Here is a 26,439-nt window from a genome sequence, read left to right on the forward strand (position 1 = left end):
GATTTTCCCTTGTGGATCTTGCAACAGACAAAAACTAGAGACTGTGAAAAATAGTATCTGACAATTTCAGCGGTGTTCTGCTAGGAGGAAGAAAGAAATTCAGTAAGAAATCCTGCAGAAATTACAAGGTTACCAGTAAGATGCTTTCTCACTTACAGGGATGTACTTTTTTTCCTTTTCTTATTTCAGAAAATGGAAATTGCTGTTCAGAACTCCTCTGCCTCCAATGTAGACAATTTTCAGAATGCAGCATTCCATATAAGAGAGACTCATATGAGCGCACATGCATACCCTGAAGCAGAATTGCAACATTTACATTTGTTTCCTGTCTTAAGCTCTCGCTGGGGACTAAAAATCAATGAGAGTCTGCATTGCACCCCAGAAGTGTCTGCTTTTCACTGGTGAGTCATGTGCTACACTACAAGTCATATCCAGCATGTTTTTTATTTGTGATTGCATGCAAAGTAAAACACATCCTTGCTATGGCTTGAATCTAATACAGACTCAATAACAAAATACAGCACTCTAGAGATTTTCACTGCAAGTGCAGTGGGACCCAGCTGTTCAGCTCCATTCTGACTCAACAAAGGTTTCATTGTCTCTTTGCATGCGATAATGCACTCAGAAATGACAAGCAAAGGCAAATTCTTAAAGCGCACATATGGCTTTGTGTCTAAGTAATACATTGGATATGCAGAGTAATAGTTTTTTGTGCTCTAGAACTATGGCACTGTGGCAAACTGCCAACAGTTCCTGTTCCTCCTAGATGATCACTATTTCATGCTATACTGATCACTTAATTAATAACTAATAATAATTAATAACAGATATTAAACATCTCCACAGACATAACCAGCCTCAATTATTTATTTCAAAACACTAAGCATGTACAACAGATGGAACAAATAACTGGTTTAGCACAAAAGAAGGGACAGCATACAGCTCATTGCTCCTTGCTCTGCTTCTAACTATGCAAATGCCTGTACAAGATGCACAGAGCTTTTCCAAACAATGCATACTAGGAAGCTGAAAGTAAAGCTGTCCTGAGATATTACAAGCTAATTTTCCCCCATTTGGATTGAGCATTTCCCAATCTTTGACTAATCCTTGCCACAGAAGACTTTGAACTGATGTTATCCAAGGTTCTATCTCTGGGATCTTAGAGAATATGAGCATATGCCTGATTAAAGCCTTATTCAAAACTAAATTCACCATTTGTGAGATAAGTGACTGGTATGTACATGGAAAACAGCTGCTAAACTTACTGTTATACAGCAGGGGACAACAATGATGGCTAAGACCTTGGGTATGAACATAACTGCTACTCTTCAGAAAGAGAAGATGGCATGTACAGATAATACTGCCTGCAAGGATTACTGAGCATATGTTGTCTGGCATCTTGTATTTCACAGGAGACAAGTATATTTTCCTCTTCCTTTCACACTAACCTGCAGGAGCATTTGTTTTTGTTTTCACACTTTTTTTTTGCCATTACCAAAGCTGACAGTCTGGCAGGGTCTAATATACACTGTACATTCACAGATAAAAGCACAAAGCTAAAGGGAACTGAAATGTTCTCCATTTTGCAGAGAGGAAAGAAAACAACTGTTACACTGCATGTCCTCTTTTTTCTAAGTCAGTATCACATTTGGACATTTCCTCAGCCAGTGTGAAAAATTTGTGAAAGCAATATAATAACTCTCTCCTTTGTCTAGAGAGCAGGTTAGATACATCATTTGTGGAAACTCAGCAACTGATAACTCAGTTGGTCTAGAGAGTATTACCCTAACTAGCAATATTATACTGTTGAAAGCTTCCTAAGTACTCCAAAAAGCCTCTTTTGGTGCAGGCAAAACATAGGTTCCTTGGCTTATTTTCAGTTCACCAAAAAATAATCAAGGAAAATTGCTAAATGTGACACTCCTTCTCTATCAATCTACAATTTTAGAAATCAAAAATGGTAATTAAAAATAACAAGTGCTGCAGTAGCTGACTCTTAACACACCTTTGCTGCAGAAGAGAGGTTTCTGTATTTGTTTTTGAGGGTACAGTCAGCTGGTAAGTGAAGGATAACCGTTAGGGAATATAGGAAGCCCATTTGTTCATGTCAAGGCCAACATACACTTCTCTGCAAGCAGATCTTGGCTAAGTGAAGTAATGTTCTGCTGTATTTACATGCTTCTCCTATCTTCAGGAGCAGAAGCTTTCCCCATGCTATGGAACCTGCTCCTTCAGATGAAAACTTGCCATAGCAAAATTTGCACTATAGCTGCTTCTTAGCAGTAAAGTCTTTCAAATTAGTATTAAATATAGGGACAAAAGATTGATGAGAAAAGGTGATTCTAAAATGCAAGAACAACTGTACAATATTATGGACAGTAAAATGGTATGTATTCTCCACAGCTTTTCCCTAGAAAAATAATCTAACCATGGAGTTAGGGATGTGAGGGGTTTTATTTTAAAAATTGCGTTTGTGCTACCTCATCAGATCCCAATGGGAAGTTCAATTATCAATTAAATTGTCAATCTAGCATAAGGTTCTCTCTTTCAAATAGTGTGGTTGCTACAACCACGCAGCAATGCTTCATTAAAGAAAACACACCTAACAAATTCTGTGCTCGTGGGTGTGGGTAGGGGTCAGTGCTGTGCCACTTACATATGTTTAACTGGCCTCTTGTGTAAGAAAGAGGAGACACTGATAAAGATATTATGCCTGTCATGATGACTGAACAATACCTGGACTGCTAGATACAGAGACACCTCAGTCACTTTTCTTTTTCTGTAATAAGTGAGGGGGGCAAAATTTCCCTAGGCCTATTGACTTGAGCAAGTAGGATTTATTGCAGGGTGCTCTGTAAAACAAATCAGTCAAGCCTTAAAATTATCTGAATGCTTATTGGTAAAGGGTGTTCACCTATTCTACCTGCAGGTCTCATATCCCTGGTGTACTCAGGTGGCAAGCTCTTTCAACAGGATCCTCCTTTATGAGACTTAGGGATTCTTAGATTAAAGCCACTGCTTCTATTTTCATCTCTCTTCTCTAGGCAGGTGACCAACCCTTAGCAGGTACTGGCAGCTGGTTGGTTTGTGTGCTGTCTCAAAGACTACTGGCTTTTTTAGTCAGATCTTCATTTTCAGCCATCTTCCTGCAAAATACTGTGACAAGATCCTATAATACTTACTATCCAAAACTTTAATGCATTTCCCAATAGAATTAGTTCACATATCTTCTTGGGGGAAGGTAACTATATTTGTGTAGTTCTATCATCACCTTTAGTGTTAAATTTAGCAAACTGCATTTATTTAGGATGGTTAAATGAAATAGTAGTAGAAATTTAGTGAGTAGTGGCACACTCTGCTTATTTCTTCAGGAATCTTGTGTGTGGACACTCCTGACTCACCTGAACAAAGGCATCTAATTCAAATAGTGCATCATCCATAAGTTTCAACCACAAAGTTGCATCAGTTTAACCAAGTTGTTAAACCCATGTAACTATGAAGACGAGCCTTGCAAGAAAATAAAGATTTCTCCAGTCTTAACTAACTCAGCTGTAGCTTTAAAATGTGGGGAGTTAAAGGGCTTTCTGTTGAGATTTCAGCATAATTGTGCTGATTAACAGAATCTGCTTCTTAGTCTTGCAAGAGATAATAAAATGGTAAACCTGAAGCAAAGGAGCTTCCCTCTGGTATGCTTGGTCACTAGTTCTAGAATCTCACAGTCAGATGTTATAATCCCACTTTACCTCCAGTAAGCCTGTACATGTGAGTGGGGAAAAGAATAAGGAACTAACTACTAACTACTTTAGAAGTACATGTTCTTTTCATACAGCTCTGGCTTACACAGAGCAGATTAGTTAAATTGCAAAGAAGAGTTTTGTTGTTGTTTGAAGTGGTTCTGTCCTGTTTCCAAGAAGAAAGTGGCAGAAAAGTATAAACTTTTGCAGTGGTTTCAGCTGAGTTATTCACTTACATTGGCACAGTAAATCTCCCCACACTCCCAGTGTCTGCAGTGACGAGGGGGCTGTCCAGGCTGGCAGGTGGGCAAACAGGAGAGCACACTGCTGCACAGCTTCTCCTCATGGAAACCCTCAGCAGTACCTGCTGCTGCCTCCTGAGCCCCAGGGCTGCCAGGGGCTGGCAACCAAAACATCCTCAGCAAACGCTTCCCAACAGGATTAACTTGCTGAAATTGAAATTCCTGCCAGCTTGTTTCTTCTGTTGGGCAGCAACTGAACATGAGTCCAGCACTGAGTTTCACCTGTTCCCAGCTCAGCCCTTCGCTTCCCTGATGTGTGCATGAAAGCCACTGCAGATATAAAGGGATAGGAGAAACAAAGCCTTTTGCTTAGCTGACAGAGCAACACAGCTTCACAGCTTCTCATTAGTAAAGCTGATCCAAAGAAGTTGGTTCTTCCTTTCAGGTGGCAGACTAGTTTTGAAAATCTGCAAAGAAAACAGTGCCTTTTATTTCTGACAAAATGTGTGGGATTTGAAAAGCAGGGAGGAGAAGATCAAGCGGTGCCATGGGGTCTCTCCAATTTGTTTGAATTTGTCTGTGCTATGCCTGTCCTCTATCAGCACATCTTAAATCCAAAGGTTTTTCTAAACATAATTTACTCCAGTTGGACCATCCATAAACTTAAAGATTGATTTTGCTGGCTTGGCTTCCTCTTTTCACTTTTGCACGTGAACAGAATTCCATAGAAACCTCCTACCAGTGCCTCCTACCAGGCCAGTTTAAGAGTAGCACAGGACTCAGCCAGCAAACCAAGGCAATTTGAGCAGTGTCCTGTCTCCCTCCACTTGAAACTGGAAACTGTACCCAAGTAAGAATTTTTTTAATGTCAGTGGTGATACCTGGATGCCCTTCTTCCTCTCTCCCAATGAATATGGTAACTATCCTAATTAAAAAACCACATGAAGTAAAGCTGTTTTCTCCGAATTCATATTTCAGTTTCAAAATCCAGAGCTATCTTAGAGCAGCCAAGCAGTCTGAAACAAGTAAGCTCATGCCATACACTCCTCCCAAGCCTTTTCACCACAGGAAGGCAACAGTCTAATGCTTAAATACAAAATTACATTGAAGGAATTGTAACATTAACCACAGCTTCAACATTTTCTTTTCCAGACAGTGACTGCAGAAGACCACTGCAGGACTGATGGGATGAAAGGGTGCCTGCTGAGCCGTGGAAGGCCAGCTAGAATACCTGAACTTCGCTTCCCAGCTTTGCACAAGTAAGAAGGGAAATGTAGGTAGGTGTAGAAAACCCCCAGGCAGACATGAAGTGAGGAAAGTGTTAACTACAAGCAGTTCTTTCTTCAGTGAATGCAGGTTGGTTTCCACCAGCAGGCTGGAGTCAGTACATGTGAAAACTTACTATAATTCTTGGAGTCTGCAGGCATCAGCTACACCAAGCTCCAGTCTAACCCTAATGACTTGGAGAAGTCATTGCATACTTTGCAAGGAGCTGGATCGTGTTTCAAAAGAGACTTTTTTTACAGAAATTCAGGTTTCAGCAGTGGGACAGCATGGGTAGAGTATAACAGTGTTCTTGAACCAATGGCTCATTCAAACTGAATTTCCCTTTTCCACTTTTCCAGAGGCTGCCTTTGACTCTTAAGAGTGATGGCACATGAATTGTAGACTAAAAGGAGACTGTGCCAACCAAGTTTGTATAGAAAAATCACTGTTAACAAGAAATTAGTAAGCTGATGTATTAAAGCCTGTTAACTTTTTAAATGCAATGAGCTGACCTGTTCTTTATCTGTTCCAAATGGCAAAAAAATGTGACATTTGAAGAACTGTTGCCTTTCATTGTAATGGTAGCTAACATGATGCTGACTTTGTGACATGCTTTAGCATGCTGAAGTTTCTCTAAAAATAATGTTACTAGAGAAATTTAATTAACTTTACTCAGTTCTTAAAAAAAATCCTAAAATCTGCCCTTGGAACAGATTCCTTTATTAAAAATAAGACAGAGCCCCACACAGTCATATTATAATCCATTTATTAGCATACCTTGTGAGCCATTGGTGTTGATCCAGGGGACATGACAGATTTGGCACTGGACTGATTTCAGAGGTATTCAGCCCTTAGTAGAAAGGGATTTTAGTAGGACTTGAGTGGGCTACTATACAAACAAGTTTCTGATGTGGAAAATTAAGTATTTTTCCAAACAAGTGAAAATGCAGCCCAGGAGATGTGCATTAGTCCAGGTCACAGTGCCTTGTTCTACAAGGAGTAGTCCCAACTTGGTTATCACCAGAGGTGATTCTGTTTTCTCTAGCTGTAAGAAACTCCCAGTGAGTCTATCAGGATAGTGTCAAATACCACAGTGCAGTTTCATCTCTCCAAAGTTCTCATCTGATTGCTGAATATACACATAAAAATCTGTCTTCAAGTGGTCGAGGAATCACTGCAGCTCTTTTAGGGTGAAGAGACTTCAGGATACAGGCTTCAGAAAGAAAGGGAGACAGACAAAAGGCAGATCTACACCTCTGTTACCCCGAGACAGCAAATACCCAATTTTCCTGGTTCCTCACCAATGCCTCCACTCATACCTTTGAGAAACTGATCTGTTATTTTCTGCTACAAGTTTACGGAGATTATAAAGATAATTGACATCCTGTCTAGGTTAGTAAACAGCTGCCTGATTAATTATAGCATAGAACATAATTCATAGAAATCATCAGAACAGTGTTCAGCCACAAAAAAGTGATAAATATTTAATCCAGCTTCAGGTGGCCAAAGTGTGAACAGGTTCGAGATTGTACCCTGCAGGCACTGCAGGCCAGGAAGACCAGCACTGAGGCAGCCTTTGGAGCACTGGGGTATTCTCTCAAAGAGGGAACAGCACTAAGAGCTTCTCCTTAGATCCTTACCATAGCCATGTTGCTACTCCTGCCAATGCTTCTAGCCACTCACAGTGATGTTCCCTTTCTCACACAACCATGATGTGCCACTCTGCTATGGAAAGTTCTCTCAGAGCATGCATGTGGCACAGTGCAGCCAGCAGCACCACTGACTGAGCTCTCAGCTCCTGGAACCAGTGCACATGCATTAGCCTTATCCAAAGGAATAATGCTGTGAAAGTGGATTGTCTCAGGCCTCCTCGTATGTCAGCACAGGCAAAGATCTACACAGCTCTCCAGATGCTCCCTGCCCAGAGCTCCCCAGACAGACCTACAGCAATTTCTGTGAGCTCACTGGGACTGCTGCACCTACCTGATACACAGGGGGAACTAACCTCGGTGGGTTTTCATCCCCTTGTAGCAAGGCTGCCACCAAGACCACACTAGCAAGTTTAAAACTAGCTCCAGCATAAACACAGCACTGAAATCCCTTACAGAATTGCCTGCTATAGAAAACTGTACTCAAATAATCAGCAGGGAATACAGCCTCCCCCGGCAAACTGCGTTCAGTTGTTTACTGAAGTTTAAAGATCCATCAGAAAGAGAAGACACAGAGAAACAGTCAGCATGTTATCAGACACCCAGACAGTTTGGATTGAAGAGAGACAGAGAAGCCACAGTCTTAGAAAAGGAGCTGTCTCTAGAAAAATGCATAACAGAAAATGTAAAGCCAGGCCTCTTATTTCCTCTCGTGGCTGAGAACACAAGGACAGATGGTACTCAATGAAAACAAAAGGCAATTAATTCAGGAACCATAAAAAGAAATTATGTGCTATGGAGAATAAAATTATAATGGTTTTCATTGCCAGAAAATACTGAGATTGAGAGCTTACTTAGATTGAAACCAAAAAGTTTAAACATTTATATGGAAGATGAAAGCTGATTACATTAAATAGTTTTTTAAAGTTAAGGATATAAAATCTTATACTTTAGGAATAAAAAAAGAATGACAAAAGGATAATGCACAGTGTTTGTACAACACCTAGAAGATTAAGTATTTGCACTTCCATTTTAAATGATGATAATAGTAATGCAAGTAATTAATTTAAATGGGTCAAGAACAAAATTCCCCAAAAGGAAAGGTTGTTAAAACTTGTTCAGCGCAACTCACACATACTGTCTTTTGAAACATCTGCTGCTGTCCAGCACTACAAAATACAGTCCTAGGGTGACTGAGTGCTGCTCATCCAACAGGCAGTTCCAGTAAGCCTTAGTGGCAAAGCACATGAGTTTGGTTTGGGCCACAGTCACAGGTTAAACAGTGAAGAACAACAGCTGTATCCTGAAACAGGTCAGGTCCATGTAGGAGAGTACTGACAGGCTTGCCTACAGCACCAGTAACATATAAAAGCAAGCAAAGGAGATTGGATACTTCCTTCCCTCCTCCTGGCTCATGTAGGACTTGAAGGGTTTTAATTACAGGGACTCTCACAGCTTTCATAGTGACAAGATCTAGGAGAAAGAAATATTTTTAACTAGAACATGGGCATTTCAGAAGACAATGCCAGGCTTGCATCTCACTTGTGTCACATGGTAATTTGTGCTAACTCCTGAATGGCCACTTGCTAAGAGTAAGCTTAGGGAGATAACCTCACAGTGTCATCCTTTGGGTGTTTCTATGCCTGTTGGGGTTATGGTATAAACTGAAAGATCAAACAAGGTTAAACTAGAGATGTGACAGTACCCAAGGCACAGAAATTCCATTTGAGCTGCTGTAACATGCTGGCTCAGAGGAGGCTGAAGGTAAAAGTCAAATCCCTCCATGTTTCCCAGATGGGTACTGTCCCTACCAGCACAGAACTTGGCATTTAATTCCTGAGAGATAAGGAGCAGTCTGCAGCTTGCATTTAAGAGACTCTGCCAGGAGCCATAGGACAACACGGCCAGCATGGAGCCAAGCACAGTGCTGCCAAGGGATCAAGTCTGGCATTTTAAGCAGGGTTATCAGCACAAAGCTGTGCTTAAGACATTCAGCACCTCGAGAAGAGGCAGAAACAGATCAGTTTTGTCTCAAAGGCCAGTTTGCGGGGGTTCTGACATTGCATGTTTTAAGGATTCCGACAATTCTTCATTAAATAAATTAAAATAAAGTTTGCAAGTAGGATTTTAGAACAGTCCATTGCAAAACTGGTAGCCCAGCTATCATATAATACCTGGAAAGGGTAAATGAAACAGTTTAGTTTAGCCTTCACACACAAAAATCAGCCACCAAGTCAGATCAACACCTCTACATTAAGCTAATTTCTAGAAGACAAATTAAAACTTCAGGCAATCACTACTTCTTGAATCCAAGGCAATTTCTAGGATTCTGTCACCACACGCCCTGTAATATGACATTGCTAATTCACAGACTGTACTCTGCCTTCTGTTCTTGCTTTGGTAACACCCAGATACTGAACACCTCAATGCAAACCTTCCAGGCAGCAGATCAGTGCCTGACCAGTTAGTGCCTACCCAAAACATGCACATCTGGCACAAGTTCCATGTGTCCCATCCTATATTAATCATCCACATTCGAGCCCTTGGTTATACATCAAAGCTTTTTGCTCCTGCTCCTGCACAGACCTGTCTCCTCCCTGCCTCATCTGTACACAGTGAGAAGATGCTGCACAGCACAATTGTTAAGGCACTTAGCCCTTCTGTCTATATATTTTTTTACTACTCAAGGATAATATATTAACTTTAAAAAGTGCTTAAGGCACAAGAGGGAACTCTATTCATTTGTTTGGATGAGACAGAAGGAAGAAACTGTATTATTCAATAACCTCTGCTTTCTCTCAGCTTTTTGTCTGTTCAGGCTGAGAACTACAGCTTGATGATAGTGCTTGCATACCCTCAAGTTAAGTCAGTTTACTCCCACTGAGAGGAATAAAAAGAGAAACAGTGCAAAGAAGAGAAAAAGGAAGCATGGCCCAGAGATTTCAAGAATAGGACACATTTCATGAAAGTGGGAAGTTGCTTTGCAGTGCACTTACTGTTTTTCACAAGGAGTGAATAATTTGCTTGAGGTGTATCTATACCCCAGGAGTAATTCCATGTTTCATGGAAAACTGTGAACACAAAGATATTAAAGACTAGCAGCACAAACAAAGGGCAGCTAATAACTATGATGAATAAAAGACCAGTAGGAAGTCCCCACAGTGCTGTTAGATCATGATTCAATACCTGAATGTTTGAGATTAACATTACATTAACATTTGCATTTAAATAAAAATAACATGTCTATTCAGCCACTTGAGGTCAGATTTTTGAGTTCTTCATAGCAATCATGAGGGCAAGAAAGCTACTGCCTCTCACACCATCAACTGATTCTAGAAGATGTTACTTTAAGGCAAAAAAAAGCCCAACCACACGTACAAACTACTATGGCAAAAAAGCAGCAATAAAACCATAGCATCTGGCAGCTGGAAATGTGTGACAGAAGATCACAGCAGGAGGGGCAAGCATCTCTTAGTCCAGGCAGACAGTCAAAAGGGATCCTATGGGAGCAGACCTACTATTCAGAAGAGAGAAGGTTCCCCCTAGAGACATAACAAGGAAGCTGAAAAACCCAACTGTTGACCTGTTCCTCAGCTCAGGTCAAATCTTCTGACTCCTGGAACAGAAGAGAGCTGTTATGAAAAAATATCTGAAGATTTCCACTATGCCAGCACCTGGTGCCATCTTCCAAGCATCTTACCTCTCCTTGCAGCATGTTTCAACTGTCCAAACATATAACCATTAATAGATTTTCAGCAGTAGGTATACTTCTACCATTTCTGTGTGCCAGGGCAAAGGAATAAGTGTGATTGCATTAAAGGATTCAGATATGTAGAGCAACGCATACTGATCATTTTTACCACTGTGCACCTGCTTTCTCTGCTTACAGATTACAGACTAAAGTGAAACCAAAGACTTTAAAGAATCAGTCATAACTGTTTTCCTTCCAGTTCTACATTAAAATCTTTTGCCAGTGTCCAATGACAAAATAAATCTCCATCAGTCACAAACCAGAAGCCACAGCCTTCTGCTGCTGCAGGGCAAAAGGACCATATGCTGAAATTCCTAGAGCTCAGTCATTTTCATTTTAGCTTGGTCACTTTCTTGATCCAGGGTACGAATTTGCTGACCTTTGTGTACACACCAGGCGAATCCTTCCGACCACAGCCATACCCCCAGGAAGTGATGCCCAAAATGATCCAGCGTCCATTTGATCTCTGACACATGAGTGGCCCTCCACTGTCACCCTGACAGCTGTCCACCCGTTTATCTTCAGAGAGGTTCCCAGCACAAATCATGCGGTTGGTGAACTTCTGCCCATAACGGGCCTCACAGTCTTCCCGGGGGAGAAGGGGCACCACCCCCTGCAGCAGGGTTCTGGAATAGGATTTTCCTGGAATAAAACACACACACACACCAGCCAGACTGATTCACATACAGGCAATAGTAGCGACCTGGTGCAACAGTGTTCCCTACAAAAACAGACACTTAGACATTTCTTGTCAAGTTTGCAGCACAGAAATAGGCTGAGCTCAGCATCTCTGAAGCACGAGAACTTCAGAAAACGATGCCAAGCCAGACCACAAAAAAGAGCTGCAAGATCAAAGATGTGGGGAAGAGGGTTGTAGAAAAAGGTTAGATCAAAGGATGAGTCTTACTCCCGGTTCTGTCAACAAGTAACTTGAACCTTGTTCAATTTATCTCACCTCTCCAAACCTCCATTTCCTCCTCAGTGAAGAAAGGACAGTGTTTTCTCAAGAGAATAAATGTAGTAATATCTGTTTAGTGCTCAATCTTCAGAGAAGTTTTAGAAGATGTTTCAGAGGCATTCAAATATTATTCAAAGGGAATTCACTTCATCTTTGGCTAGACTTGAGTGTATTTGATCAAATCTCTTTATTACCCCAGGGTTGCTCAGAACTTAAGGCTAATGTGCTATATTAGAGTATGACCTTTCTGTGCCCAAGGTTTATGTAAGTACACAAGGTAGTAGGTAACTGCTCCTCGTTGAGAAAGCTGGGTTTGGTGTGTGGGAAGGATTCTAGCCACTAAGCTCCAGTACAGCTTAAGGTAGTTACATGGCTAAGTTGCTCCTTGATCCACCCCAAACATCCTGAAGTGACACGTGCAACTGGCACAGCTGACTCCAAAGGCAAAAACGTACTTGCAGTTAAAAAGCTGCAGTAATAGCTAGGGAAAGAGCTGAGAAGGACAGGCAAGTCCAAAATCAACAAGTGAGCTCCTGGGGCTTTTAGAAGGAAGTCTTTCTAAACATATGACTTTTCTCCAGTTACAGCAGCCCCAGAAAGGCCTCCGTGCTCCCTTTTACCTAGGAAGCTTCATAGCAATATGCTCAAAGAGGACAGGTCCAGGCTGTCTTGAACCCAGGGCAGAAACCAGACTCAGAGTCCATCTGTCCTTGCAGAAATACACAGGGCGATTAAGCAAGGTAGTCTGAGAGAGATTTCTCTCTGAGGACTCCTTCTACCTCTAAGCCCTCACTTCACTATGACAGTATCATGAAGAAGGCAGGTCATGGAAACATGGGACCTCCACAGGCTTGCTATAATGGATCTGCACAGGCTGCTCCTTTAGGGGTCTGATGTGGGCAAACACATGTGTAGAAATGGGAAGAAAGAGAGGACTGTGGCCAGATGGCAGCATTGGTCTCTCCCACAGCTTCAGAGAGATGCTATGGAAACCAAAGCTTTTACCAGTATTGAGCAGACTCAATAAGCCTCAAAATCAGATGAAAACACAATAGCACAAAACCCACCACATCTCCCCATTCCTTGAGCAGTGAGAACTTAGCCTTGAGTTGACATAAATTAATGATCATTAATCCCACAGAGGCTTCTGAAGGCAGACTTGGTCACCTCACTTGCCTCTCAAAGCCCCAGCACTCACCTGTGTCTCCCCAGCCGGAGATGATGCAGGCTTGCCTGTTGATATCAGACCTCTCTCTCCTGTCAGGCAGGCAGACAGGCAGAACGTGGTGATTGAAGGAGAGACAGTGCCCTTCTCTGCCCCGCATCCGGACCAGGGCTATGTCGTTATCATTGCTGCCAGCCCAGTAGTTCCTGTGGAGGACAATCCGCTCCACGGGCAGCTCCCTCTCAAACTCATCCTTCACACCCGTGTGGTAATCGCCCACCCGCAGGAGGTAGCGCCGCACATCAACACCAAACCTGGAGAGAAACAGACTCAAGATCTTGATATTCTTACTAAGAGGAAAGCAGACTCACACAAGTCTCAGTTGCTATGAGAATGAACCACCTCCTCATACCACAGTGGTAAAACAGTTCCATCTGCAAGACTGTGGGACCTCTTTAGGCAGGTATGATCATGCCAGCTGTTGTAGATTTGGTTTCCCAAATCACCATCTACCATGCACAGGACTTTTTTTCCTATAAAAATGGTTATTATAGTTGCAACAGGCTTGTGAACTGACCTGTTCACAGTTCCTTAAAACACTTAAAATGGCAAAATGCTGGTTCCCTTTATGTTGTAAAGCTTCAGAGTTAAGAGGCCAGGTGTAAGCACTGAAGGAAAAAGTAAGTTTACATTGAGTCATCCCCATAAGCACTCCAAGATCACATACATCATAACCTGAAGGTCTTGGTTTAGAAACTTTGCTCATGTGATTGCACTGGGCTAGGAGGATAACCTCATACAAGTTTATCTTGTCCACTGTTGAGTATCCCTTGGGGCTCCCCACTCCCAAACACACCTTTTGAAGCAGTGGGCTGCAGTCACCACCCAGCAGCTGCTGATCAGTGTTGCTCCACACAGCAGGCGAGTATCTCGACGAAAACCCTTCAGCCGCAGTGAGGCTTGCCATGGCCAACTGCCTCTGAAGAAGAAACAGAGGAATAAGAGGTAAGAGGTGTCACACACATGAGAGCCATTTTCCTCTTTTCCCATTCACTTTGTCTCATCTGGGCTCAGCTGGCTTGCATTTTTCTCTAGATAGCACACTGGTTCAAATCAAATTCAAAAATCATCAGTGAAAATGCATTAACGGACTCAGCATCTGCAAGGCTATTCCCAGAGCCCGAAGGAAAGCTGGAATCAGTCTGTCTCTCTCAGCAATTACAGGGCAGTACCTCAGAGACTTGTTTCCACCTATGATCCTTTTCTTGCGACGATGGAGCAGGCGCATCCCACACACACCAGACTCTGGACCTGCATGGCAAAGTTAGAGCAGTTGGGAAGGGACCTTCAGCTTAAGTATCAGCATTGCTGTCACAGAGCCAAATACCATTCACCTCTGAGGGCATTAATCCTCAAGGTAATCGACTATGTTGTGTCGTGCATATGGAATTCATAAAACTTTTGATCCCATAGGTTTCCTTAACTTCACTGGAGGTGCTTACCTGAAGTCTCTATAGTCTCATGCCAGGAATGGGACCTATGCTTATACTTCCTCAGTACTCTAAACCCCAAAAGTTGGCTTATGGTTGCTGTTCTAAGGAAGAGTATGGTGGCCTGGCTGTGGGGAAATTCTGCAGGCTCAAAGGCCTGACATGGGTGGAGCACCTCAGACTAATTTGGAACACTCTGTACTGCTAAGAAGATAACTGAAAACAAGAAAAACGTAGGAGGTGCAGGACAGGACATGCTTATTTTGTAGGTGAAGTTTCAGCCAAAGACAAGAATGACAGTGAAAAACCACAAATGCATGCAGAGATCCTACAACCAGAGCTCCAGATTCCTGCATAGAAGAAATGGGAATGTCACCTGTTCTCCTGATGTCTTGGACCTTTTCTTCCACATAGTCACAGATCACCCCAGCATCCTCACTGTGCCAGCAGCTGTGAATCCTGGTGTCAGGCGTGGCACACTGCCCCAAGGTGTGTTCCGTCCCACTGCATTCTACGTTGTCCAGATGGATGGGCCCATGGCCTTCACCAAAATAAGCCATTGCCCTGGCTTTTGCTGTACCACTGCAATTAGAGAGAGGGTGGCTAATCTGCAGTGAACAGGAGTCAAGTGAACCTGAGGCACCAGTGCATTTTAAGTGAAATAATATTTATGTGTCACTCCACACACAGACAGTAGTACAGTAAGAAGAACAACCTACTCCCTCAAGCATATATGGGTGTGCCAAAACTCAAACTAAGCCCCCAGAAACAAGTCCAGAAGTGCTCCTGAAAGCTGTTTCTATCTATAAGATGCCTGTACCACAGCTCTTACCTGAATCCCAGTTGCCTGCAAACCACTGCAGCATCTCTGTCTGTCCAGTCATCATCACAGACACTGCCCCACTGCCCATTCATCAATACCTCAACCCGGCCCTCCTTGGTGCTTTCGCCATCCACTAGCCGCACAGGGGGCCCTGAAGGAGAAGACACATGGGCTGCTGCAAGCAAAAATACCAGACGGGGTCAGGTGTTCAAAACTTGGGTTCTATAGAAAAAGATGAATCCCAGACATTGGTAAGCTTAAAACAAAAAGTAAAACCAAAACCAACCAACCAACCAAACAGGTGTGTCTATATGAAGACATTTTACCTCTGTGCTGAATTGGAAGACTATATACACACTAATTTATTTAATACATACTGGAAATCATCAGTGGATCATACTCTGAAAGCTGAGTAAAGAGGAGAACAAGAACAGAAAGAAAGTTATTAAATCCTGAGCCAAGAGTTAGACAAGCTTAAACATGCCTGGGGAGAAAAAAGTCCATTGAATTGCAAAACTGTTACATGATTCTAAGCAAGAGAAGAGTTCTACATCCAGGAAAAACAAAAATGCTGGATGTCAGCTATTCCAATAACAAATGTCTGACAGACTGGAAAGTCCTCTGTAGTAAGGAAAGGGGAGAGTATCAGGCATTATATAAATGAGGAAATTATGCTACCTTGAAATACTTTCACAATTTTAATTAGAAGTGTGCCATCCACACAAGGGAGTGCAAACAACAACCGCTTGCATCTGAAGTCCTTCTGTCTTGGCAAGGTGTGGCACTAATGTAACCACACCTAAGTTTCCTAAAAGGTCTAGTTACAGGGTTCCCTTGAGCAATGGCACACTAAGGCAGCCACTGTCTCTCAGTGGCTTGGTTTGTTTCAGAGACTGCCAATACAACTCTCTCCAGTTTCCATTTATCTGCTGGTCTGATAGTAGGTCTGGTGGAGCCACAGATTTGTGGCTGTGCCCCAATTCAGCCAGGGCTCATTCCTCCTCAAAAAGCAGACTCCTTGTCGAAACAGCACAGGGAAAATTCCCACATCTGCTAGAGTTTCCAAGGGAACAGACCAGAAGGTGAAACTTCCCCACTGTTCAGAGCAAGGTGAGTTACCTAGGCTGCCATCCATGACTGTTTTGCTTTCTGAGGAGCAGCGGACTCCCAGATCCTCAGCATGGGAGCAGTCATGCTGTCCCCAGTTGCTGTGGGGACAGTCCAGGAGAGACAGCTCTGTCCCCACACATGCCACATCATCCAGTAAGATGAAGCCTTGGCCAGCAGCATAGTCTCCTTCAGAGGCCAGGGCAGCAGGACCACTAGAGGAAGGAAACAGAAAATAACATTGAAACTCTAAAGGCCACACAAGGACCCAAGCTCAGATCTAAAGAGAAAGTCCCCTGCTTAACTATGGTGCTGGTGGCCTCCTGACCTTGGACACACAAGATGGCAACTAAGCCACCACATCTCACCAGCTTCAGTTTCCAGGGAGACCTTCTCAGACCAGTCAATTTTCTAGTGTCTGGTCAAAGGCACATTCCAAGGCACAGAGGGCCAGCAGAGGCTGCTTTGCAGATATGGCAGGTACATCAATTTGGGGAGGGGCTGGCAGAGGAGGCATCAAAAATGTTGACATTTAAGTAATTCTACTTCTTTATATAGGAAACAGCTACCTGGATTTGAACTGCAGAAAGCTGTAAACTTTTAGGCACTAAAAGAGATGACAAAGCAGTATGTAGCTGAACTCAAGGGGAAGAATTTATTTTTAGTCTTTTTTTCATCTATAAAGTTGAAATTTTAGGAGACCCTAATCATGTTAAAAAACCCCACAAAACGCCATTTTACTAGCTCAAAGGCAATAGTATCCTGATTTTAAATCTTTCCCAAACTCCTACCTGAAGGGATGACAGCTCAGCAATGGGCTGAAAAATCCCTATTACTACTCGTTTTTGCCCTGATGGTCTTTGTTCAACTACTGAAGGCAATACATATGGAGCTGATAGGTGATATCTTTTTACTGACAGAGCAGAAGTGATACCTGCAAATCTAAGGAGTGTTAAAGAAAATTTTCTGACTTTGCTGAGGGGTTCATAAGGACAGTATTAAGCGTGTTATCTGCTTTCAAAACACACTGAGGCAAGAGATAATAGATTTATTTTAGCCCCTTGGAAAGGATGTGGATACCTATTAATCTTTCCTTAATAAGTTGTATAATGGTAATAAGCCTTCTAACAAAGGCAGCATTGAAGGATTAAGGTCTGGCCTATCCCAGTGAAGGGTGATGGAATCTAATCCTTGAAATTAGGAAGCACAGACACTACACACTCTCAGTCCTACCTGAAGCCCAGCTGCCTGCAGACCACCTGGGCACCGAGGTCTGTCCAGCCATCATCGCACACGGTGCCCCAGTCTCCGTTGTAATAAACTTCCACCCTGCCTTCGCTGGGGCTGCGGCCGCCAGCCAGCCGGACAGCGCCCTCTGCAAGCGATGGGAGAAGGAAAGGGCAGCACTCAGCAGGGCAGGAAAGAAACAGCTTGTGCACCACTGCTGGGTCTCCGTACTGCCCACGAGTGAAAGGAACAAAAGACACAGATGTCTGTGGGTACTCAGAATACAAACGTTCATTGCTTCCAAACATACCCATCTGTCAGGGGAAGATTCACTTCAGCCTTTCCACACCACCTGAACAAAACCGTGGGAACACTACCAAGTCTGCCTCTGATCCATTCCCTTAGTCTCTGCCTCCACATCAGGCAACTCTTATGGGAGCCATATATGGAAGCTATGCAGGATCCTGAACCAGGAGGCACCTGCTGAGCAAGGCAAGACATGTGGGGGTAAAACCGACTGCATTCAACTGGCAGAGGTGTGCATCTGTACCTGTGAAAGGGTCACAGGAGACCCCAGCGTCTTCAATGTGGTCACAGTTTTGCTGTCCCCAGTCACTCTTCTTGCACTGATCAAGGGAGAGTTCATTCCCCGAGCACTGCACTTCATCCAGCAGGATTGGGCCAGATCCCTGTCCATAGTGAGCCCATGACAAGGCTTTTGGGGTCCCACTGTAAACATTACAGATATGTATGCTCAATAAGCAAGGCCACAGTCTTTTGTCCTCAAATTTTGCCTTGCACAGGGACTCTCCTATGCCAAGTCACTGTCCTCCCATAGATTATCTGTATTTTCAACACAGTGGAGTTGCCAACTGTTAATTGAAACATGTTATTGGAAAGTTTGTAATGAGCCCTTCCAGCAAATAACAAAAATGTTACTACAACATGAACAATTCAGACTTCTGCAGACAATAACATAATAGCAGTCTCAGTTACAATCTCACAATAGGCAAAACTCCCAAAGACTGAGGGATCTCAAATTTGAACAATTTTAAATAATCCTGTACAGATGTGATTTTCAAGAATGCTCAGTATACAACTCCCATTTTAAGCACTGAATGGCACACAGGAGAATGAGTTGTTTTCTCTTGCTTTCTTGTCTGAAGAGGATGAGGGCAGCCAGTGAAACTAGAGGTATTTAAACTTAAGCAAGTAAGCAACTGCAGTTCATATATGGAAATCACCATGACAAGCTGTCATTGAGGCCAACAAGATTTGTATTAGGACGTATGCAAAAATGATGAACAGGCGTAAACACAAACAATCCTTAGACAGGAATGTCCTTTTTTATTTTATTTTTTTTACACAGCACAAACCCATAACATTGAAAATAATGGGATACAAAATCCCTTCATAGGATGACCAGTCCAGAATTATGTTTCCCAGGGTTTCTGTATATCTCCTATAGGAAGGGCTGGTGAAGGGACATGCTCTCATGTTGTTCGTTCTGCCTACTTCTATTACTACTCCATGATGTATAGCAAAGAAATTACCTGAGTCCCAGCTGTCTACAGACTACTTCAGCATCCCGGTCATCCCACTGGTCATCACAGATGGTTCCCCACTTGCCATCATGGTAAACCTCCACTCGCCCTTCAAAGCTCTCCTTCCCCCCAACTATGCGCAGTGGGGCACCTACACCTGTGCTTCAAGAAAGGGAAAGAGAGCACAACAGAACAAGACAGAGACAAAGCACATCCAGCAGCTCAGGGTGCAGAACCATTCTCTAGCCACAGGAGCTCTCGTCATGCTCTTTTACCACATCCTCCCGTCTAGACCCCTCACAAGCACCCGTAATTGCAGCCCCCAGAGTGGGATACTGCTGGTCCAGAGATGGCTCTTTAATTGGCTGCTGTGCTGACCAGGAGTTTTCTGCCTGCAGACAAAAACCTGGCTTGATTAAAAGGGGATGTGGTCAAAAGCATCAGCCATCTTTTGGTGACTGAGATCTTTCTCTAGGGATTTACCTTCTGGAGGAACACAAGTTACCACGGCACTCCCCTGGTTACAAGCTCCTGACACAGCTTCCTGATAGCCACACTGCAGCAGGGCTTCCTCATCTCCATGGCAGTTTGCTGACTGCAGGTGCAGGGGAACAGGCCATGGTCCAGGATGACTCTTCTTCCCTGCTGTGCCGATCTCACTGTACAGAGGATGCAACAGAACAATGAAATGCCACAGCACGGCATGACTTTCCCTCCATTGTTGTGACTCTCCAGTCCAGTTGTGACACTTCACATCCCATTGTGCCCAGTTAATTGGAAGTGCATAAAGGAATGACCATTTACAGTCTAATGGGAAAGCACAAGCAAGCACAAAGCACTTCTTAATCCTTTTGCATGCCTACTACTGCAGAGGAGTTGGTGTAGTCATAAATGGCACTCTGATTTGAAAGCAATGAACAAACCCATCAATAGACTCAAACACCAAACTATCTGAATCACCTGCCCTCTCTGTGGACCTTATCTCCTTGCTATTTGGAAGTTTGAATGACCAAATCATAGATACCCAAATAGAGTTCATACTCCTAAAATTTCTAATAGATCACTATAGGAACTCCAGCTGATGATCATAAAAAGGGAATGTGATCTCACAGCTCACTTTTCACAGCCTGGAGCATGAAGCAGAAACTATTGTTTTAAAAAATTCTTGCAAATGCTTATTGGGTTGCAGATAGCCACAGAAAGAAAACAGGACAAAAGGACCCTGGTAAGTGGGAAATTAGACAATAAAACAAACTCCTTTCTGCCAACACACTGTGCCAGAGGGACCGTAACCACAGAGGCTGCTTTTTCAAAAGCCACACAAGTATGTACCTCTGACAACGAGACTGAGGTTCCCACCTGAGACCTAGCTGCCTGCAGACAACACTGGCATCCCAGTCAGTCCAGTGGTCAGCACAGATGGTACCCCAGAGTCCATTGAAGTACAGCTCCACACTACTGTCTTCAGCCAACCGCACAGCACCTTCCAAAAGAGGAAAAAAACAACCAAAAACCAGCTGCTATCTGCTGATAAAAGTTTCAGACCAGCAAGTTTTGGATTTGCACGTAGCTGAGCTGAACTGCACTTGGCTTTTTTCATCCCTGTTTTGCCACTAAAGTGATGTGCATGAAAGACTGTGGGATGTGGCACCTTCCTAGTCCCAGCAATGGTTGCTTAGGAGGATGGTTGGTCTTATGGTCTTTTCAAATCCATGGTAACACCAGCAGGAAATTTGGCTTCTGCCAAAGCTCCTGGATTCTCCTTCTGTGAAATGGGGATGGTTTAACATGCTATCTTGAAAGGGTGTGTGAAAATAGCAGGCTATCTAATTACTTCTGACACTCCACTGATCTATTTCTATCAACCACTTCACCTGCATGACTCTGTTGCTACAGTGAGAGGTTCAGTAACAGCAGATAAATCCTCTTTAATTTCGCTAAAAAAATGAAGTGCCAGTGTAAATGCCCTTTCAATTCCCACCCCACCAAAAATTTTATCACTGTTTAGAAAGCACATCTCCTTCTCAGTTATGTACTTGCAGAAGGACACACCTGTCTGCAGTAGCTCAGTGCAGACACAAAACACCACTACATTTATCCTTCCCTGTAATGAAGCCATCTTTGAAAGCACATCCACTGGCAAGAGAAAAGACTGTCAATTCATTTATTAAACTGGTGTTTCAACTGTTCTGCAAAATGCAGGAAAAGCAAGGAAAACAGGACATTTTCAAGAATGCTGCACAGCAGTCAATGCACTGAAGGAGCTCAGCTCCTTGCTTGCCTCAAAGTAGGCAGCAGTCCTTGTGACTGCACTGAGGAAGTTTAACACAAGCCTATAACCTGCCTTGCCACAGAAGATTTTTTTTCTTGTTGTATTTGAACTGTTACACTTACAAGAGGAATGCTCTGATATGGACCCTAAAGGAGCAGAAGTGGGTTGTTTTCTACATAACTAAAACTGTTTTCAAAGTGTCATAAATTAGCAGTAGAAAAAAAGAAGTCTCCTTATATGAGAATAAAACATCTATGCAAGGCATTACAGCTACAGCAGCTTAAACCCACCCCCTACTATGTACAGACGTTCTTCTCCCACACAGGCTAGCCTCTAGTATTAATTATTTCAACAATTTGGAACAGTCTTGTACTGTGCTTCTTTCACAGGCTGTTCCACTTGCCACTTGCAAGTCTGTGCAGCACACATCTGTGGCTTGAGCCCTGAGGCAGAGCAGCCCTTACCTTGTTTACAGTCACAGTTGGCCCAGCCGATGGCTCCTGACACCAGCCTGTAGAAGCACCAGGGCGTGGCTCCCCCGTCTGGGTTCCTGCAGTAGTTGTGGTCCCCCAGGCCATGGTCTGGGTACTGCTGAACATAATCAGGGAACTCTGCCCAGTTGAGACACTCTGCTCCGGCCTCGGTGACTGCCAGTGAGCCATTGTAGTACCCGAGAGGTCCCACAGCACACACGCTGGACGCTGGGCACAGGGAGGGAGCGTTAGCATCACCTAAGGCATCTCACACTGAAGCTCAGACAACATGGGAGACACCAGCTGCTTATGAGAAATACCCCTCGTGTCTGCCATCTCAACTGCTGCTTGCTTGATTCCAACTCTTGCACTCTTCAAGGTGCTGCTCAAAGAATATTCATAATACTCACTGTCTAAACCACCAATTGACCTGAAGCAATGAACTGCCCAGACAGACCTTTGAAAAGCGTTAACTTAGGGCCCAAACATGACAATTTGAACTGGTTCCCATTACTGTACATGCAATACATGTGCTCACTTTGGAGCACCACTGTACAAAGAAGGAAGGTGGGAAATGACACTGTATTTCATTGCATGTATGTTCCCTATTCACATCAGCAGATCACCTGGCTTATCTGACCTTGGCTAATATATTGGAAAGAAAAGGGAATTTATTTTGGGGGAAGTGCAGGTGCCAATGTTTCAGTGCCCATGTGAAATATCCAGTGTCAAAATACCCAATAATTAATTTATTATGGTCCTTAACAAAAGGAGAAAACTTTCCATTCATGACCCTGAAATAACAAAGTGGGAAAAAAACTCCCAGGCTTTCTAGAGTCCATAACATGGGAAGAGTAGACTGAGAAAGGGACAACATTTACAGCTCTGTTCACTAAGTAAACATAAAGAAGTCAACACTTTCAGAAAACCATTCTGCACATGGGGCAAAGAGCAAGGGTACAAATAAACTTTGCATCATGTAATTTGCCTTCAAGCCACTGCCAAGCCCAGAAGGGGTAAGTGACAGCTGAAGGTTAAATGCAAGGTACAAAAATGAGAAGCAGTTGGAAGTCAGTGTCTGGAAAACAAATCATATGTATGACATCAACTGGGACCCTCAGAGAGGGTGTCTGAAAATTCAGTAGTTATTAGAGCAGAGGAAAGGTAAGCATGCAAAAAAGACCAAGACAGAGAAAGAGATTAAAGGAAAAGAACATGTGGGAGGAGCAGGGAGCTGCAAGAGTATTCAACATGAAGAAACAGAAGTAGTCGGGCCATGTTGGTGAAGGAAATAAACAGGCATTGGGGCAAGAGAAAAGATTGAAGAAGTGATGAAAAGAAAGGAAGAAGGCCAGGCAGCAGTGGTTCATCGTGCCTGTGGTCTCAGATCACCACTGCAGGAAAGAGTCTGCCCAATGATTGAATTAATAACTTCTTGTTCTTACCTGCACTCTGCAAATGGTTTTGGTTGGGCTTGGATCCCAGGAAAGCCTGGGAAAAGAAATAGAGCAAAAGCAGAGAGATGATTATCCAGTGAAATAAACAGGGGCATGTCCTAAAAGCAGCTCAGCTAAGCAAACACACCCTAGTAACCAGCCTGGTCTCTCCTCTTCAAATACAACCATAGCTCTGTCCACTAACAACAAAATGAATAATTACTGGCCTGCAGAGATTTACCCTTGATCTAAGCACTACGTTACAGGGATCTGCTTGGCTTTTTCCAACAGAGTTGGAAGTCTGAGTGACATGCCCATGGAAAGGAAATCTAGAAGAAAACCATTATTATCAGTAGGAAAAATAACAACTACTCATTCTCTCTGTGTTTATAGGTCAAGCCATCTACAGCCACAACAGCAGAGATTTATCTATTTGAATGACAGGATGATGCCCCCAGAATATCTGTTAAAATGGTAATAAACATCCATGTATAAAGTGGGAAACATCCAAGGAAGAAAATACAAGGCTTTTTGAGGATTTTGTTTTTAATACTTGAAAATATGACACAGCCTATAGTGTTATTATCCAAATGGGGTTAAACAGCTAAAAACCAAAAAATATGAAATAAAGTCCTCAGAATTCTAGTGTCCTGTCTGACTCCAAAACTGCATTTCCTCATATAGGCAGTGTTTTTTGAGGTTATAACTTGACTACAGGCTGGGAGATAGAGATCTCCACTCAACACCACTATATGGTGTGCAAGACCTTCACAGACTCAGAGTGAAAAGAAGAAACTGTATATGCTTCTGCTAGCTCCTTGTAGTTTAATTAGTTTCTAAACATTCTAAATGAACATTTCTAATACTTTTATATGATCAAAGAGTTGTAATTCACAGAGCAGAGATTTGCAGCTACATGATACTAGCTATTGGTAATGGTTATGGTTTTCTTCAAAATGCAGTAATTTCACATCTCTCAGCTTCACCTCTTCCTGGAAAATGGGAAAAGTAAAATTTGGAATTAAACCAAATCCACTTCTGGAATAAGCAGAGGTAATTCCCACAGAAACCTGACAAGAACAACACCTACTCACATCAGATATAATTTTCGAATCAAGCTTATGAATATGATCCAGAAAGTGTTGACAACCATGGCCAAGCTCCAGCATCACCCTCCAGAAGTCAGAATGGGACACTGCATATGGAAGATGAATTCCTGACATGGTTCAGAAGTAGCAGATCAGATCTCAGGTGCGTATGCACAAAGGGATGCACACATAAGCCCTTTTCAGGCAAAAATCCACCTAGCTGCTTGTATCAGGCTGTTGCATGCCCACAGAAGGGCTTCTGGACCAACACTACTGAAGGACTTTACCTGAAGATCTCAGAACTCTTTGCAGAGAGTAAAAAGTGAGCTAAGCTGTACTTTTGTGACTGCACCACTATCCAGGTCCCTCAATCCCTAACTTTCAGTGTACACCTGCAGACACATGTAAGCCTGCCGGTGATATAAGGAGGGGTCAGACTAATTACTGGATGTATATGAGAGACTGAGCCTGCTCTTCTTGGAGCTGGACCATAAGCAAAAGTACTGCAGTCCAAGTAATAAGCTTCCCTTCTAATGAAAGATTAGTTGCTGCCAGTTTCTGTAGCAGCTCCCAAAATACCCCAATGATGACAATCACCACCAATTAAATTCAGTGCAAACAGCCTATGCTGCAAGCATTGCCCCAGGTCTGTGCAGCTATAAATCATCTGTCCACAACAGCAAGAGAGACAATCAGCAAAGAACAGAAACAAAAGGTCTCTCCTGCCAGGGTCACTGCAGTGCCTGAGAAAAACTGGAAACCCAAGCCAAAACATCTGCAAGCCCTTGTGCATCCTGCTTTCTTGGTTTTTTTCCTTTTCTAAATTTATATGCACTATGAAACTAATCTCTCCCCAAGCCCCCAGTCCTTCCCAGAGACCATAACTGCTTAAATGCTCTAGAAAACATATTCAAGTAATAACAAGATCCACTAACAGTGAGGATATTAAAAGACCCATGTGACTTCTTACAAGCAGATAGAAAAATAACCTTTTCTTACCTCCACACATCTGAGACAGGATAGCAGACTTGAGAGCTCTACCAGGAGCCCGAGTATTTTGGAGATTTCCATCCCTCGTATAGAAAGTGAGCAGAGGGTTCTTCAAGCATCACATTCTGTTTCAGCTGCCAGGGTCTGCTTTCCCACGCTAGCCGCTCCGCACCGGAGGGAGCGGGGTGCCTTTTCCATTTCTATGCAGGGAAAGGGATGTGAGGAAAGGAATCAAAGTTCCCAGCAGCATCTTAGAATTTCACTTTCCCGTTCCTCTCCCCATCTCTTCTCTTCAGAAGAGGGAAGAAGAGAGGAGATAAATAAGGGAACAGAACATGCCCCCGAATTTCTCTAGCACGTTGGAAGACGAGCAGAGGCGAGCACAAGTGGTGGGGCACAGCCCTCAGCCCGCTCCTCACCCCGCTGTCCCCTCCTCTCCAGAGCCTCCCCCGTGCTCCAGGTACGCGCTGCTCCCAGCGCCAGCCTCCGCCTCCCTGCCCCGTCTGCCCAGCGGCGGGGCCAGCCGCCCGCTCCTCTCCTCTCCTGCAATGCTCCTTCCCCGGCTGCCTTTTCCTGTCTTCCTGAGGCACAGAGGCTGCAGCACGGCAAGGAGCTGGGGCTGCGTCCTATTGCAAAGCCCCCAGCAACAACTGGGAAAGGCAACGGCGTGTGCGCGTACATTTGCCAGAGATTAGACTTCTTGGAAGGAATCTGGACTTTATCCCCCCCACCGCTGCCTCCTCGATTAGCAGCTTGCAGCTTCCCGAGGTCAGCTCTCCTCAGATTTGAACCCAGGTAAATGGGACCCAGAAAACGATGTTAAGCAGCTTCTAGATCTCCCCCGGAAAACCCACAGGTGGCACAGCCCTCTCCAGGGTATGTCCCCAATTTTCAGCCCTGTATCCTGTCATCATGGGTATCGCCCCCGAGAACTTTGCCATCGAGCGGCTCCTTGACCTTGGGCTATATTTTCCCTCAATTGGCTAGGATGCTTTCCAGAGGGTTAATCATTATTGTATTACCATGAACAATCCCATCCCATGGGGGGTTTTAGTGTTTTCAGCTTGCTGGTCCTTCATATCAATTAGGGTTCAAGGCTACAAGCTTTAAACACTATTACATCTATGAAGGCAATTGGTTCATTTGAAGCTGTTCAGTCTTGGAAATCTTTTCACGTGTTCCTTGTGCTGCTTCTCAGCTCAGTCTAATGGGCATTTCCTATAC

General features: G+C 43.5%; 1 protein-coding gene across 1 annotated transcript; it reads right to left on the reverse strand.

The window, feature by feature from the left end:
* Positions 1-4,929: 4,929 nt before the first annotated feature.
* Positions 4,930-25,621, reverse strand: LOC106855351 (neurotrypsin-like). Its single transcript, XM_014879954.2, has 15 exons — positions 25,225-25,621; positions 23,147-23,192; positions 21,693-21,929; positions 20,316-20,439; positions 19,440-19,615; positions 18,966-19,113; positions 17,963-18,141; positions 17,419-17,560; positions 16,198-16,400; positions 15,088-15,229; positions 14,632-14,837; positions 13,998-14,076; positions 13,622-13,744; positions 12,799-13,079; positions 4,930-11,284 (listed from the first exon to the last, which is right to left on the reverse strand). The coding sequence occupies exons 1-15, from the start codon at positions 25,294-25,296 to the stop codon at positions 10,974-10,976; spliced, it is 2,469 nt and encodes an 822-aa protein (XP_014735440.2). The 5' UTR covers positions 25,297-25,621; the 3' UTR covers positions 4,930-10,973.
* Positions 25,622-26,439: the final 818 nt, after the last annotated feature.

Source organism: Sturnus vulgaris, chromosome 8, assembly GCF_052056855.1.
Source record: "Sturnus vulgaris isolate bStuVul1 chromosome 8, bStuVul1.hap1, whole genome shotgun sequence".
Taxonomy (NCBI): Eukaryota; Metazoa; Chordata; class Aves; order Passeriformes; family Sturnidae; genus Sturnus; species Sturnus vulgaris.

Bases quoted from the DNA above. Each gene is read 5' to 3' on its own strand.
- LOC106855351 (XM_014879954.2), bottom strand. From the start codon at position 25,296: ATGGAAATCTCCAAAATACTCGGGCTCCTGGTAGAGCTCTCAAGTCTG. The intron at 21,930-23,146 runs GTAAGAACAAGA...CCCTGTGCCCAG, and splicing joins AAACCATTTGCAGAGTGCAG to CGTCCAGCGTGTGTGCTGTG. The intron at 15,230-16,197 runs GTAACTCACCTT...CTTCTCCTTCAG, and splicing joins AGTCATGGATGGCAGCCTAG to GGCCCCCTGTGCGGCTAGTG.